Source organism: Marmota flaviventris, chromosome 3, assembly GCF_047511675.1.
Source record: "Marmota flaviventris isolate mMarFla1 chromosome 3, mMarFla1.hap1, whole genome shotgun sequence".
Lineage (NCBI taxonomy): Eukaryota > Metazoa > Chordata > Mammalia > Rodentia > Sciuridae > Marmota > Marmota flaviventris.
This window is the reverse complement of record NC_092500.1, coordinates 61,019,011-61,036,710: the sequence shown is the minus strand read 5'-3', so window position 1 is coordinate 61,036,710 and position 17,700 is coordinate 61,019,011. Positions and strand designations below refer to the sequence as shown.

Below are 17,700 nucleotides of genomic sequence, written 5' to 3'. Positions count from 1 at the left end.
TTAAAATTTACTTGACCAGAATTTTTTGAGCAAGTTCTTAAAAGATTGTTTTACCTGGTGGTTCCTTAAGGAGTAAATAAAGGGATTTAACATTGGGGCCACAGAGGTATTGAGCACAGCGATGTCCTTGGTCAACTCTTCCCCTTCTTTGGCTGAAGTTTTGACATACATGAAAATGCAGCTTCCATAAGAAATGGAGACAACAATCATGTGTGAGGAGCAAGTGGAAAAGGCCTTTTTCCTTTGCTCAGCAGAGGGGATCCTCAGAATTGTCTTAATGATGAACACATAGGACAGAATCACTAATGTTAAGGTTGTAATGAGAGTTAATATGGCCAGGAAAAACGCCAAGAGCTCTAGGAGGGATGTGTCTGTGCAGGACATCAGGAGCAAAGGAGAGGTGTCACAGGTGAAGTGGTCAATGATGTTGGAGTCACAGAAATCCAGTTGTAGTCCCACAAGCCCAGGTGGAAAGATGATGAGAAAGCCGGCAGCCAAGAACCAAGGACAAGCAGGGTGCAGACCTTGCTGTTCATTATTGTTGTGTAGTGCAGAGGCTTACAGATAGCCACATAACGGTCATAGGACATGGCAGTCAAAAGGAAAAATTCTGTTGCACCAAGCAATATGAAGAAAAACACCTGGGTCATGCAAGAATTGTAGGAAATGGTCTTATCCCCTGTTATGATGCTGGCCAGGTATCTAGGAATAGTAACTGTGGTGAATGAGATTTCTAGGAAAGAGAAATTCCTGAGGAAGAAATACATGGGTGTTTTTAGGTGCAAGTCTACCAGAGTGAGGGTGATAATTGTTAAGTTTCCAGTAATGCTCAGTATGTAGGTGAAAAGTAGAAAGAGAAAAATGAAAAGATTGAGCTTTGGGTCATCTGTTAATCCCAGAAGAATGAACTCAGTTGCAGATGTATGATTTTTCATTTCCTATTGTTCATTTCTTCCAGGTCTAAAGATGAAAATAAAAAACAATTCTTTAATAAGTCTAGGACAGACTTTTGATCACTTTTTCTGAATCAGAAAAAATAAAAGGCCTGTAAAGAATCAATAAATTAGCCATCAAAATACACTAACTTTGGGGACTGAGGTTGTAGCTGAGTGGGAGAGCACTGGTTTGGATCATCAGCACCACAGAAAAATAAATAAATAAAGGTACTGTGGTCATCCACAACCAAACAGATATTTGAAAAAAAAAAGATGTACTAAATTTGGACAGTATACATAAACCACACCAAAATAATCTATGTCTGTTACAGTCAGTGTACATCTCCATCCATTTAATATCAAGCTAGTCTCTTCATAGGTTTAATAAGTGCATCTGCATAAGAAAATTATATTGTCAAATGTGCCCTGCTTTCCTTTAAATATCTGACCATGTGTGTGTAAAAACTAAGTAAAAAATCTTAAAATATAAAATATTTGTTGTTAAAATACTGTTGCAATGAGCACATGTTCTGAATTTCTGAACATGAAAACTTTTGAAGTGTGTTTCTTAATTTTCCATGATAGTATCATTCTTACTAGCATGGAGAATTAATAATTTCACAAATGAATCAGGACAAGGAAAAGTATTATTTACGTAATTCTAAAGAAGCAAACTCAGGGGGCTGGGGATGTAACTCAAGTGGTAACGCGCTCGCCTGGCATGTGTGGGGCGCTGGGTTCGATCCTCAGCAGCACATAAAAATAAAATAAAGATGTTTTGTCCCTCAAAAACTGAAAAATAAATATTAAAAAATTCTCTCTCTCCTCTCTCTCTCTTTAAAAAAATAAGAAGCAAACTCAGAATTTTACAATGTATTAAAATTTTTCCTTTTGAATTCAATAATAATTTATCACTGCATAGATGAGTTTCTGAGGGCCAAAGTTAAGTGATGTAGGTTATACAATGATTAGAAAGGAGAAAAAAATAAATGAAGCAAGAAATTTAAAAATGCACTTACATTGAGATAATCCCACATGGTAGCAGTTTAATGCTGAATCCCAAATACTAAGATACTTTTCCTTGAGTGAAAATGTTTGATGCTTTGCTTTCAGAGCTTTATATTCACTTCGCATTCTGTGCCTACCTCTGATTTTCTTGCATAATGACAAACTTATGTAACTATTGGTGGAATTTGGGCTGATGATGTTTGCTATGTACAGTGAACCTGTTTGTAGGAAAGCTCCACTAAAAACATATTGCTAACATCACAGAGGCCCCAATGGGATTGGGACATGGCCTCAAGTACTGGCAGAAGGTCCTATAACCAGACCTAAGCAAAGAATCCAAGAAGTTCTGCTGTTTATAGTCTGGGAACAAGCTTGTGACCTCTTGAGAAATCTGGTGTTCTGTGCGGTGGCAGAAGCTCTAAGGGCAGTCCCAAGTAATCAATTCATGTTAAGTCTGAAAATGAGTACCCCAGGTAGCTGTACAAAATTTTCATTGAGTAAAAGTGTTTCTGGTATCAACTTATTTTTTTAGGAGTAGAAGTATGAGTTTGGAATTGGAGATGGCAGGAGAAAATTGACAGTTTAGGACTGGTTACAGGAAAGGATTTCAGAGCCAGAGATCATGCTTTCATGGAATGTAGAAAAGCTATTATAAAGAGAGAGGGAGGGAGGGAGGGAGAGAGCGAGAGAGAGAGAGAGAGAGAGAGAGAGAGAGAGAAGGAAGGAAGGGAGGGAGGGAGGGAGGGAGGAAGGAAGGAAGGAAGGAAGGAAGGAAGGAAGGAAGGAAGGAAGGAATAATAAGGTGTGATAAAGAGAGAGAGAGGAAGAAAAAGGGCAGGTGAGAAAGCAGGAAAGAAAACAATGGAATTCTTTAGGTGTTTGGGGGAAATACTTACAGATAAATAGACTTGATAAAGGTGTATATTTTGTTTGTGAATCAACTGAAACTAATCAAGAGAGGTTTCATTTCATGAATGAGAATCAGGGAGCAATAACAATGGAAAAGTGGTAAGCTATTATGCATATGAAATAAAAAAATTGTTGAGATGATTAACAGTAAAGCAATATTCCAAGGTTGTATGATCCAAGACAAATCTTGTGACCCAAATTTCTTTAAAAAGAACAAAGTCCTGACCCTAGGTGCTAAGAAACCTGAAATACATTTTACTTGACTCTCAGTAACTATATTTTTTTATTGCTTTGCTCAACTTCCAGTTAGAAAACTTGGTTTTATAAATATTCTTTCTTAAATAAACAAACTAGTTTTATCTGCTTTTTTCCCTCCTCCAAACACACACAGGGAATTCTTGTTGCAGGGAAGAATTAAACTGTCTCTGGAGAGCATGGTACTGATGACAGCACCCTAAAGAAAAGCTGAGTAATTTTAATTAGGCACTTTTAGAAATTGTATTTTTTTTCCTCAATATTAAATAACAGAAAAATGTACAATTCTAACCCCAACAAGGAAGAAATGACAGTTTTGTCTTACCTTGGACTTCATATTGTTAATATGATTTTCTTTCAACCTGAAACAAATACTTGCAAAAGTAATATAATACCACTTCATGGGAACATGTAAAAAAGCAGGAAATAGAAAGAGGAGTGGCCATAGAATATTGTTAGTTATGATTTCATTGCTCTGATGAAAACACCCAACAAGAACAATTAGAGGATAGGATATTTATTTTGGATGACTGTTTCATAGGTTCAGACCATGGATGGTTGATTCCATTGCAGTGGGTCTGAGGTGAGATGGAGCATCATGGCAGAAGGGGGAGGGAAGCTAATAACCTCATGGCAAACAAGAAGATCAATAGATCTATCTATCTATCTATCTATCTACCTATCTATCTATCTATCATCTCTAGACACTGAGGACAAAACATAAACTCCAAAATTTATGCCTCCAGTGATTCACTTTCTCCAACCATATCCCTCCCATTTATATAGTAAGTACATAGTTAATACATTAATTTTAAGATGGCTTGGTTAGTTCACTATTCTCATAAGCTCATCACTTTATCTCTGAATATGTCTGTAATTGATTCAGGAGCTTTAGAGGGACACTCCATATCCAAATAATAACATATTAACTGTGCCATTTACATTTTTATTTTTTGATAGGAAGAATATTCATATATATTTCAGGAAAGATAAAGTTAGTACATAATCACATCAGCAAGTTACAATAAAAATTGAGAGTACAATATAAACATAAAACTCATGAAATATATATCTGAAAAAATTCCTCATATATCATTTACTTCTTTTCTTTATTTTTTTTAGTTATAGATGAACACAATATCTTTATTTATTTATTTTTATGTAGTACTGAGGATCAATCCTAGTGCCTCACACATGCTCCACCCTCTTAGCCCCAGCCCCAGCCCTCATTTACTTCTATACTCCATGTTTGCATAAATAATGGAAAATATACTCTACTGATGTATGTATCCAAAATAACAAATAAAAAATTAAAAATAAAAAATATTGTTCCTTTCACATTAGAAACCAAGCAAGCATAGTTTATATTCTGATTTCATTTTCTTATGTGTGATTTTTCTATAGGGTCTGGTTCATCATTTCAGATGCTGAATTCTTTGAGTACAGTATGTATGATATATATGCTGAATTTGAATTGTTTTTGTCCTTATAATTGTGTTGTATCTATCTGGATGTGCTATGGCAGATGAATCTATGGAAGTGGGGGAGAAATACTGGTGACTTAGGCTGACTGTCTTATTTTCAGAGAATGGTCAATGAAGGACAGAATTTCTCTAACCAAAAAAAAAAAAAAAAGGTATCTTGTGTTTTTTAATTGGATTCCCTTAGTTATTCATAACACTAAGATTCACTTTGTCATTATGAAAGCATGGAATATAATTTGCTCTAATTAAATCCCCACTATATCCCCTTTCCTTCTTCTCCTCACTTCCCCTGTTCCCTTTCCTCTACTGAGTTTTCTGCAATTTACTTATAGTTTTTGCTTATAAATTATTGTCTTGTGGATATGCATAATGGTGAGATTCACTCTGGTACATTCCCCTACATTCATAAGAAAAATAGGTCAGTTTCTCCCACTGTTCTTCCCTTACCTGTTCTTCCTCTCTCTTCCTCAATTCCTTCTTCTAATTGATTGATCTTTCTTCTTTTGGGATGGAACCCCTCATTTTCTTTGCTTTTTCTTTTTCCTCTTATTTTGGACTGGTTTCTACATATCAGAGAAAGCATTTGACCTTTGACTTTCAGGGTCTGGCTTATTTCACTTAGCATGATTGTCTCTATTGAGCTTCCACTGATCAGCAATGGAATCTTTTCATTCTTCTTTATGCCTGAGTAATATGCCAATGTATATGTTTATCACATTTTCATTACCCATTCATCTTTTGAAGGGCACCCAGGTTGGTTCCACAGCTTGTTATTGTTAATTGTGGTGCTGTAAACATTGTTTTCACTGCATTTTTACATAATGCTGATTTTACATTACGTTTTTAAATGTAGAAAATTTTCTAAAGCATTATACAGGGGCTGAAAGGGGAAAAGAGAAAGACTGGGCAAATGAGAGAAAAAAGTGGGAAAGAATAATACACACCAAGTTGAAAAGAAGAAAAATACAGATGGGGTGGTATTGATGCAGTAATATAATAGATAATAGTAGATAATGTTGGAGGGAGACTAGGAGTAAGAGGAGCAAGAATAAACCAGGGGTGGGAAAGCATAGAACAATTCTAATTAATGCTTTAAATGATTAGAAAAAATACATGGAAATGTACTGAAGGTACAATGTCAGTTATTAGGGTAACAACTAACACTCCACACAGAGAGTAATATGTGTTAATATATATGATTAAGTTGAAGTTAGTGTTATTTATAGTAAACACAGCAACATGAAGAAAATTATCATTGAAAATGGCTTGGATTTTATTAGGATTTGGAACATTTAGAAGATCTCCATCATTCTTGGTTTTGGACCCATTCAGAGGAGCTGGGTCACAGGAGACACTCCCTAAGTTGCTATGGATCTCCCACCAGCTGATTCTGGTTTGTTGGCTCAGGAGCCTGTGACTGACTGACAGGAGGTGTCATGTCATGTCTGTTGGTTGTTTTTATTGTGTGCAGGAGTTCAAGATGCTGGGCTCTGGGCTATGGCTGTGATTGCCAAGAAGCATCCTGTACTTGCTCTCCTCTTCAGTGGTAGAGGGTGTCACCTGGTATATGTGCGGCACTGAGTTCAATTCTCAACACCACATAAAATATATAAAATAAAGGTATTGTGTCCACCTAAACTCTCTCTCTCTCTCTCTCTCTCTCTCTCTCTCTCTATATATATATATATATATATATATATATATATATATATATATATAAAATAAGAATACATCTATATTGGTTACTATCTTGTTGGCTTCCTGTACCTTGTTGTGACAATTAGTATTTTCTCGAAAGTTCTTGATGTTTATTGCTGTTCAACATTATTGAAAAACTGAGTGTTTATTCCAATCTTCATAATATGTCTTTGTTTAGGCCTTTCTTTCTAGGAATTTTAAGTGCTTATTTTCTGAGTCTTTAGTCATTTCTGCCATTTCAACACTAGATAGTGTCCTAAGTCCAGGTGTACTGCACTCTTGTTATTGATATGTTCATTGTTTCAGCACTAGAGGGTGATCCATGTGTAGGTTTGCCCCAATTCTGCAGCTTGTGTTGATCAGCATAAATTCAGTGTTGGTCAGAATAAAGTGGCTTGGTTTTAGAGGTTTCAGTCTATAGTGCTTTGATCCCATAGTCTACTGGGACCAGTGCTACACTGAGATGGACCAAATACAATGATAATTGTTAACATTACTGAGAACTTATTTACTTGCAGTATTTAAGATATCTCCCTATATAAAATCAGAACAAAGTAACCTATGCATTGAATACAATTCTTTTTACTCTTTTACAACAAATGAACAAATCTGAATTCCAGAGAAGGTAATGGTTTGTTCAAAGTGTCAAGGTTGTAAATGACAAGGTCAGCGTACAAAGTCAGGCAACCTAATTCCAGCACTCATACATTTAAGCAGCACACTGTTGCTATGAAACATATAACTGATCCTCTTGGATCAAAGAGATAATTCAGAGACTTGCACCTATTCAAAGGATTGTGAATCAATACTATCCAAAGACTAAACATAACCCTTTAATTTAAATCAATGATGATGAATCTCTTGCCTTTCTATAAGGAATAAAAAATAAGGAATTGTATTTTTATAATAAAATAGTATTGAATTTTGATACTTTTTTCTGTATCTATTGAGATGGTCATGTGATTTTATCCTTCATTTTGTTAATGTGGTTTATCTAATAAATTGATTTTTCCCATGTTGAGCATTCTGGGGATAAATTACTATTTCATGATTAAAAATTCTCAAAACACTTTAGAAGGAATTAATCCCAAGGTAATAAGACAGTGTATAACAAGCCCACCACAAACATCATATTCAGTGATGGAGAACTTGATCCTTAAAGATCAAATTCAAGACAAATATTCCCATATTCACCACGTTTTTTATTCAATATGGAACTGAAGGTTATAGCTAGAGCAATTATAAAAATAAGAAATGAAAGGCATTCAACTGGAAAAGAAATCATATTATCTTTCTGTATTGATGACATGTTTTCTATGAGAAAAACATTGAAAAATACACACTAACATATATAGAAACACACTGTAAGAACCAATGAACAAGTAAAGTTGCAAGATACCAAATCAACATACAAAAGTTAGCTGCATCTCCACACTAACAACATATATTTGAAAAATAGTAAGAAAACATTGTATTTGCAATAACAGGGAATAAAATACTTAAAATAAACTTAGAGAAAAGACTTCCATAGTAAAAACTCTAAAACACAGAGGAAAGATATAAAGGACAAAAATCAATAAAAGGATTTCTTATTTTTGGATTGGAAGTTTTAATTTTGTTCAATTGTTCTTTACACAAAGTTAACTACACATTCAATGCAATCTGTATCAAGATTTCAACAGCAATCTTTTACTGAAAGAAAAAAAAATGTCTAAAATTCTAATGGAATGCCTTAAGAGTTTGAATAGCCAAATCAGTCCTGAGAAAAAGAATGGAGCTAGCTGTACGTGTAACACTTGCTGATTTCTAAATATATAACAAAGCTACAATAATTAAACAGTATGGCATTTACATAGAGAGAGGCATGAAAAACTAATTGAGCAGAATACAGAGCTCAGTAAAAATCTCATGCATATACAAAAAATTGATCTTTATAAGGTTCTAAGAATTCACAATAGGAAAGGACAGTTCATACAATAAATAGAGTTTCAAAAATGATATATTCTCATGCAAAAGAATGAAACTGGAGCCTTATCTTACATTAGACACAAAAATGAACTAGAAAAAGACTAAAGACTAAACATAAGATCTGTGACAACACACACACACACACACATACAAACACACATCTGAGACAGTAAAACTCCTAGGAAGAAATACATGTGGAAAGCTTCAGACATTAGTATTAGCAATGACACCAAAACTTCAGGTGAAAAACCCCAAAATAGACAAGTGGCAGCACATCAAATTGAGAAGCTTCTACACAGCTAAGAAAACAACAGAATGAAAAGGCATCCCATGGAATAGAAAAAAAAATTATGACATTATAAAACATAATCATGGTAAAGGATTAATATCCAAAATATAAGGAACTCCAGAGACTTGACAGAAAAAACAACTAATACAATTGAAAAAAATTAGAAAAAGACCTGAATAGTTATTTTCCCAAACATGAGTTACAAATGTATAAGGTTATCAACATCAATTATTATCAGTGAAGTGTAAGTTAAAACCACAGTGAAGCATCACACCTATTATGATGGCTTTTATATAAATAAAAGTAAAAACAACAATCCTCCAAACTAAAAGTAACAAGTGTTGGCCAAAAGAGAAGAAATTGAGACTCATGAACACTGTTGATGGGGATGTAAAATGGCACCTCCAATACAGAGAACAGTACAATTGTTCCTCAAAACAATCACAAATAGAACTACCACATGATATAGAAATCCAAAATTTTTTTTATATGTACCCAAAAGAATTGAAACCAGGATCTTCGAGAGATTTTCAAATACTTATATATACTACATCGTTATTCACAATACCGAGGACATGAAAGCAATCCTTTAAATATCCATCTACAGATTAGTAAACAAAGAAAATGTGTTTTATATATATACACATTAGGATATTATTCAGTCCTAATTAATAATGAGATTTTTCCATATGCAGCAACATACTTGGACTTGGAAGACATACTAAGATAAAAGCCAGTCATAGAATGACAAATAATGCCTTGGCTCCATCCACATCCTGAAAATAGTCAAACTCAGAAAGTAATGAAAGTTTTCAGGTCTGGGGTATTTTCATATGCATGAAGATGCAGCTTCCATATGAGATGGAAACAACAATCATGTGTGAGGAACAGGTTGAGAAGGCCTTTGTTCTTTGTTGAGATGAGGGAATTCTTAGAATTGTTCTGAGGATGTAAGCATAGGAGAGAATTATTAGTGTCATTGTGGTCAGGAGAGTGTACAAAGCTAAAACAAAACTCAAGAGCTCTAGAGTACTGGTGTCTGTGCAAGAGATTTGCAACAAAGGAGCAGAGTCACAGGTGAAGTGGTCAATGATATTGGAATCACAGAAATCTAACTGCAAGCCCATGGTCAGTGATGGAAAAATGACCAAGAAACCAGCCAGCCAAGAGATGATGATGAGCTGGTAACAGATCTTGTTACTCATGATGGTTGTGTAATGTAGAGGCTTGCAGATAGCCACGTAGCGATCATAGGACATAGATGCCAGGAGGAAAAATTCTGTTGAGTCCAGGAAGATAAAGAAAAATAGTTGAGCTGCACAAGCATTGTAGGAAATTGACTTGTCCCCAGTTAGGATGCTGATCAAAAACCTAGGGTTACAGACAGAAGTAAATGAAATTTCTAGGAAGGGAAATTTCTGAGGAAGAAATATATGTGGGTCTTCAGGTGGGAATCCAGCAGGGTAAAGGTGATAATTGTTAGATTTCCAGTAACACTCAGCACATAGGTGAGAAATATAAAGAAGAAAGTCACAACCGGTAGCTCTGGATCATCTTTTAGACCCAGGAGGATGAAGTCTGTTACTGATGTTCTATTTTTCATTTCCAATGGGTGGTTTAAGGCAGATTTTACTGATAAAATGTATCTGGAAAACAATAAAATATGAATCAGAAGGGAAGCACAAATGTTTGCATATGTTTTTTGAAATAATTTTTTTTGCATTTTAATATGAAGCACTGGGGACTTTGTGTGTGTGTATTACTCACTTTCTATTATTCAATCATACATACACACATATATATATATATATATATATATATATATATATATATATATATACTTATTTATTTATTTTTAATATGACTGTGCTATATTTTACTCTGTCTCTACATTTACATTTATTAATTGAGAAATAAATTTATTGGACACAAATTGTCAAATGTTTCATTATTTAGGTAATATATAAGGGGTACTGTGCCTTTATTACATTATCTTTTCTAGGTTTAAAAATTCTTATTTGATCATGCAACATGTGCTCAACTGAACTTGTCTAAGGAAATTTTAAATGTCTTTCTTGAGAAATAGCCACTACTAACTTCAGTAGTACTTTTTTATTTACATACATACACACACAAAAAAAAACTGGATAATTGATTTTAATTAATATTTTGAATTTTTAAACATGGTCTGTGTAAATAGTATCCCATTTTCTCCATTTCAAATACATTCTATCTCTAGATATTACTGGAAATTTTGGAACCTCTAACTTCATTCTTGATTTAAAAAACAAAGAAAGCAGGATTAAAATGTCTCTGGAGATCATGGTACTAATGAGAGCCCCCTAAAGTAAAGAGAGTAATTTTAATTAGGCTTCTTTTAGAAATTATGTTTCTTCAACATTAAATGCCAGAGATTTGCAATGCCAGCATCAACAGTGAGGTCAATATGACAGTGGCTGGGGTTGTGGGTTCAGCAATAGAGAGCTCGCTTAGCAAATGCAAGGCCCTGGGTTCTATCCTTAACACCATGTGAAAATAAATAAATAAAATAAAGCTATTGTGTCCAACTACAACAAAAAATAAATATTAAAAAAATGAGGACATGACAGTCTTGAGTTATTTTGAACTTCCTATTGTCAATCTCATTTTCTTTCAACCTGAAACAAATGTCTGACAAAGTCATATAATCCAATGGCATGGGAAATGTAAAAACAAAAACTGAGAAAATAAGAGGAACTGTCTTGTGATATTTAATTTGCAATTCAAATGTTTTATACATTGATAAAAACATATTGAGTGTCTATTTTAGACAGGAGAAAGTAGATAGGCACATCAGCAAGATAAAATGACATTTGAGAGTAATATGAACATAGAGCTGATGAAATGAAAAAAAGTCACCAAGTATTGCTCCTTTCACAGTAGAAGTAAAGCAAGCAAAGTTTATGCACTATTTTTATTTTCTGTCTTATTTCTCTTGGAAAATTTGGGGTCTCTCACATTGTTACAACTACTGAATTTTTTGATTGCAGTATGTTTGGCACACATTTTTCATTTGATTTTTTTTGTTCTTCTAATTGTTTTTGGCTTACCAGGATTTGCCATGGCAGATAATGGGGGAGAAACATTGGTAATTTAGGTTGATCATCTTATTTTAAGAGAAACTTCAAAAAGGGACAGGCTCTTTTTCTTTCTTTTTAACCAAAACAAGAGAATAGAAGTGCCCTTCCTTTGTTTTCTAATATTTTTTAAATGTTTGGTTTAGTATATTTCAGAACTTTTCTCTTTCCCACATTTCCACCGGGATTGTAGGAGAATACATGCTTTTGAAGACTTGGCAAATGGGCTCTACTGAAGGAACCAAGACTGGAACCCCCTGGGGTTATGCTCTTTCAGAATCTCTTCTCCACCAGTAAATAATATGACAAAGCTTTTTTTTGTTGTTATTGTCCCTGTTTTGATTATGTTGTTTATATATGATTCTTGCCAGCTTGGTTGCTCTGCAGCATCTTTCTATCGCTGTCTCTGGAGAAACAAGCTTTCAGGAATTCCAAAACCATGATAAATGTGCTGGCAACAGCCTGGGTAATCCTGGAATGAATTCATGATCCCCAGCTGAGCCTCAGCATAGGGACCCAGGCCACAGGTGGCTTGGGCAGCAGTGTTGTAGAACTTCCAGGTTTTCTACTCACAGACCCTGTGAGATTTCTACTGTGTGTCCTTTTGAAGTGCTGAATTTGTAGTACTTAGTTACATGGCATTGGATATTACTACAGAAGATCCCTGACTGTACCTCCCAAGTGGAAACTTTATAAGGAATAGCATTAAGATCCAGCAAGCTTGACATCAATTTCCTTTTGGCTCTTTAATACCTGGAAATCTAGAGCACTAAGTTCCTTAATTTTCCTCTTAATGAGAGCAGTTTCCTTCTGAAGTAAACCCTCGTGAGCTTATCAGTTTGTATCTATTTTATTTCATTCTTTGTCACATACATTATCTATGGACTGAGACCTCTAAAACCCTCAGCCTCCAAATAAACTTTTCTTCTACTGATATTGTTCTTATCAGTCTTTTGTTTACAGTGGTGAAAAAGATGACTAAAATAGATGGTGTCCTTTTTTTAAAATTAATATCAAGATTTCAAGGACTTAAAAGTATTGCTCTCCTGACATGTCAAATATATAATGGCTAAAGGTGGTTTCATATCTTACTCATCCAGGACCCATTTAAGATTGTTTAAGTGAGTAACTATAAGAAGGAAAACATGGTGAAGCATAATCAAAGGCTCTTACATGTTTTCACTCATGATACAACAGTCTTCTATATTTCACAGTCAAAAGGGTCATAGATATATATCTATAGTAATTAATATGCAAAAAAATACCAAAATTGGAAAACAAAACATCCTAATTTTTATGGATCATATTTCAGCACCAAAGCCAGCATTTATTTAGCTTTGTGAACTTGGGGATGACACACTGTAAATTGTATTACCCAATCTCCTTTGCAATAAGTCCCTGATAGACATTGACAATGAAAAGCACTACAGAATAATTAGAAAGTATAAGAGAACACAGGGATTCATTTTATCCATTTTTTGTTTATTCTGAGTGTCTGTCTCTTGGCCCTAGAAAAAGCACATTACTTCATAGAGGAATTGGTCTCAGGCTTCATCTTATGTTCTCATTCATAGAACTAGCTTTATCATAGGTCTTAGCTGTGTAAGCAACAATAGACAGTGCTCCATCTTCCCAGATAAGAATGCTAACTCTGTGGGGTCCCTGCACTAAGTTCCCAAGAACTGAAAGTTTTCATAGAGTATCACAATTCAAAAGCACCAATTTCATCTAGCAACTACTCCCAACTCCTGTGTTCTGTGAGAATCCACCTCTTTCCCCAGAATAGATAATCCAAGAGACAAAGGCAAAAGCATGAATGCCATGTGATCATACTCAGGGTCCATGCATGTGTACATTCCTTTTTTCAAACTTCCTCTGTGAATAGGTATTTATTAACTTGGAGTTACCTCCGTGTTCCTTTTTTGTTTTTCTTTTCTCTCTCTCTCTCTCTCTCTCTCTCTCTCTCTCTCTCATCTCTATCTCTATCTCTTTTCCCTTTTCTAACCTGAAAAAAAAAATCCCCTGTGTAAAATTTGTTCCAACAATATTTCCCTTTTCCTTTCTAGACCCTAACTTATGGAAAACTATAATATTAATTAATATTAATATAATTAATACCATGTGTGGTATTAATACATAATCTCCCCATTAGGCACTACATCTCCTCTTTAACATTGATCCAGAGGTAAACTAACTACATTTACTGACTAGCCAGAGAGGTATTCAAACTCATATTGAAGGTTTTGAACTTACAATAATTTTACCTGATCCATATTTCACCTGGCTTCATTGAAGAGAAACCAAGTATGGTTTTCCCTTGAGGTTCATTGGGCTTTGAGTCTTTGATTGACACCTTTTATTTCATTTTTTGTGATTAATATTTTTTATGATATGGGGTCTTGCTATATAACTCAGGTTGACCTTAAACTTGTGATCTATATAATGCATTGGGCTGTTATATATAAATAAAAAAATTAATTAAAAAGAATAAATCTTCTTCATGATTTAAAGGACATTTATACAAATATCTGGATGTGCACTAAAAAATCTTGCTTAATTATATTTATATTTTAAGTTACTTCCCAAAATTTGGTTATGCCATTAATTTCTGGCTATCATATTCACATGTAAATAATTTAGATTTTGAGTTTGGAGGGATATTATAAGAGATAAATAAGTTTGACACCGCAAATCACATAATATAAGTTAATTTTAGAATTTTCAGTGATTAAAGATTGTGAACAACATTCTAGCTACACGTTCACCTCTGAATTCTTCTTTTGGAAGGGAGAATGAGAAAGCTCTCTATAGCCCATACACTTGGCACAACTTAGTTTTCCATACATTATTTGAATACCATTTTAAAGTCAACATTTCAGTTTCCCCTATAGACACCCTGCAGCAAGGCTACTAATTAACTTTGATATTTTGTTTCTAGAGTTAATGATGAAAATAGTCATTAATATGTTTTCCCATAAGAATCCCCAAGAAACTATACCAGTTCTGAGTAAATATGCTCTTTATATTAAAAGTGGAAATATAATGTATATCAATGTGAACAGAAAATTGCTTCATTCAAGTCAGAATAAGAAACTGTAGCTAATTTTTTAAAAGAACATAAAAATAAGCATCAATAATAAAATAGTACAGTTTTGATAAAAACAAACATCTTAGATTTCTAGGTTTTACGTAAGGCTGAAACTGGAGGTTAATCATTTGATTTCTAGAGAAGTCAGAATAATGTGTTTGAAAATGAGGCACATATGCTGACTGGAGAGAGATACACAAATGTTTATGTATGTTTCTAAATATCTCTGGATTTTAATGTGAACACAGTCTCTGTTGAAAGGGAAGCAAAAGAAAAGTATGGGTTAGAAATGAATTTTTATAAGACTTTAAAAAAACACGCCTAATATATATTTGATCATAGTAAAAAGAGATTTTCACAATGCATCAGCAAAGAAAACCCCTGGGGAATTTATTGAAAGTAAGTATTTCTTCTATTTTGTTGTTTTGTGCACAAAAGAGTTTTCATATAAACCAATTGATTCTGAATATGTGACTATAAGATTGAGTCAGTTAAACTCAGATTTAGAGATACAAAGAAAATATTTGTGTAACTCATGATGAAAGATTCAAAGAACATATTTGAAAGAGTTGTATTTTTCTATTAGAGTAGCACCATGAGCAATAATTCTCAAAAATGTATATTAAAAATATTACTGATACATATTCAATTTTCTCTACTAAAGGATTTAATATTTTAATATTACTGAATATAAATTGTTTATTATATAGATAAAGCTAATGATGCTTTGAAACTTATTGAAGAATTGGGAAAAATATTGCAAATTCCATGTAAATTTTCAACTGTGCATTTTATTTACCACTTTGGCAAATCATAGTGTATTTAGTCTTAAAATTCATAAAAGTTATTTTTTTTTCTTGAAAAAGTTATAGTGGCCACTAGCAAAAACCTCAAAACTAACCATACATATATCATAAGGAAATAATCCTTTAGAAAAGATTGATTGCAAAATGTCAGTTTTTATTAGCTACACATTTTGGAATGCAGATATATCCAGAGAATATACATCTTTCTGAAAGGAACTGAGCAGAAAATGATTTTAACAATAGGGGAATTAACCTTATTAACCTAAAAAATGTTTTCCTGTTTAATGGGTGAGATTGTAGGAGTTAGGTCTGCATATATTAGGAAAACTAGATAAAGTGTGCAGATATTTCTAGCAGGAAATTAGAAAGCCATCCTTTTGTAAAGTAATACATATATATTTAGGATATATATATCCTAAAAGAGAATTAGGAAAATGAGTATCCAGAAAGGAGATAAGAGTAAGAGGGGTTAGCCTGTGGTCTGACTGCTGCATAAAATGTGAAAACTCTCGAAGGAAAGCAAAGCACATACACATCTGCTAAGTTGCTGGGTTCTTCATTATCAATTCAAACTCTGCACTTGATGTATCCTTATTATTGCTTAATTATTTATCACCTTCACCCCCTTGCAGGTCAGATGGCATCTTAACAGAACTGAACTATGAGGAACCACACATTATTGACAAACTTCATTATTGTAGGACTGACAGAGGACCCAAATTGGGAAATTGTAGTTTTCCTTTTTCTATTTGTAACATATCTTTTGAGTATTACAGGAAATCTTACCATCATCCTTCTGACCTTGCTGGATCCCCACCTCAAAACACCCATGTATTTCTTCCTAAGAAATTTTTCCTTCTTAGAAATCACACTGACAACTGCCTGCATCCCTAGATACCTGGTCAGCATAATCACTAAGGACAAGACTATTTCCCTTGATGCTTGTTTGGCACAGGGACATTTTACTCTTCTTATAGGTATAACACAGTTTTTCCTGTTGGCAGCCATGTCCTATGACCTCTATGTGGCCATCTGCAAACCCCTTCATTATGCAACCATTATGAGCAGCAGAGTGAGCCACCTGCTGGTTGCTGCTGGGGTAGCAATCTCCCCTGGAGTTATTGTGAGTTTGACACTGGAGTTCTGTGATGGCAATGTTATTGAACATATTTTCTGTGACTATTCTCCTATCCTGAAACTCTCCTGCACAGACACACATGACTTAGAGTTGTCAAATTTTATTTTAGCCATTATCACCCTCTTGAATACACTGGCTCTGGTATTGTTCTCTTATATCAAAATCATAACAACTGTTCTGAAGATCCCTTCTGCCCAGGAGAGAAAGAAAGCTTTTTCCACTTGTTCCTCCCACCTGATTGTGGTCTCCATCTCTTATGGCAGTTGTATTTTTATGTATATAAAACCTTCTGCAGAGGAAAGGATATCTTTAAACAAGGGGGTATCAATGCTTGCTGTTTCCGTTGCACCTGTACTAAATCCTTTCATTTAATCCCTAAGAAATAAGCAAGTGATACAAGCCCTGAGGGATCTAGTAAAGAGATGTACCTTTACAATGTTGAAATAATAGCTTTGGCCTTTGTAAAAGCATATTACTGAAAATTAGTGAAAACTACAGCCTGTACCAGCTATCTTTATAACACATCCCTTTAATTTGTTTGTTTTATATTATGGCAGTCATGAAAATCACCCATAAGGAGACTTTAATGTCCTTTTGGGTATTTTTCTTTTTAATAACTTGATGAATCCCCATGGTATTCTTTCTTGAATTGCTCAAATCACTTTATTACTTAAATGTATTGTGTGATTCTTTGTTCATCAAAATATTCCACTATGAATTCTTATTAGAAATATCACACATGGTTTTCTACAACAAACAAGCCCACTTGTAACTCTGTAAATATTATCTTATTTCATTTTATCAATATCTAAGAAAGACTGCTTTATTAGCAACACAATGTTAATATTTTATTAAAATATGTGATATTGCAGGAAGCTAACCTGCCTTCCACCTTCTCTTCCTATTTCTCTTCCCTCTTGCCTTCTGTATTTTTTTCTTCCTTTCTTATTTTTTGAACATTTAGGATGACAGATATTTGCATATACTTTCTTTCTCCTCACTTTTT

The 17,700-nt window shown here is 33.9% G+C and overlaps 1 protein-coding gene and 2 pseudogenes across 1 annotated transcript; 1 reads left to right on the top strand and 2 right to left on the bottom strand.

The window, feature by feature from the left end:
- On the bottom strand, nt 1–935 carry LOC114087322 (olfactory receptor 6C76-like; annotated as a pseudogene).
- Nucleotides 936–9,358: 8,423 nt separating this feature from the next.
- LOC114086380 (olfactory receptor 6C76-like) lies at nt 9,359–10,182 on the bottom strand (annotated as a pseudogene).
- Nucleotides 10,183–16,217: 6,035 nt separating this feature from the next.
- On the top strand, nt 16,218–17,066 carry LOC114092524 (olfactory receptor 6C74-like). The gene has a single exon (XM_027935105.2). The coding sequence runs from the start codon at nt 16,218–16,220 to the stop codon at nt 17,064–17,066; it is 849 nt and encodes a 282-aa protein (XP_027790906.2).
- Nucleotides 17,067–17,700: the final 634 nt, after the last annotated feature.

Coding starts and splice junctions, on each gene's coding strand:
- LOC114092524 (XM_027935105.2), top strand. CDS start 16,218: ATGAGGAACCACACATTATTGACAAACTTCATTATTGTAGGACTGACA.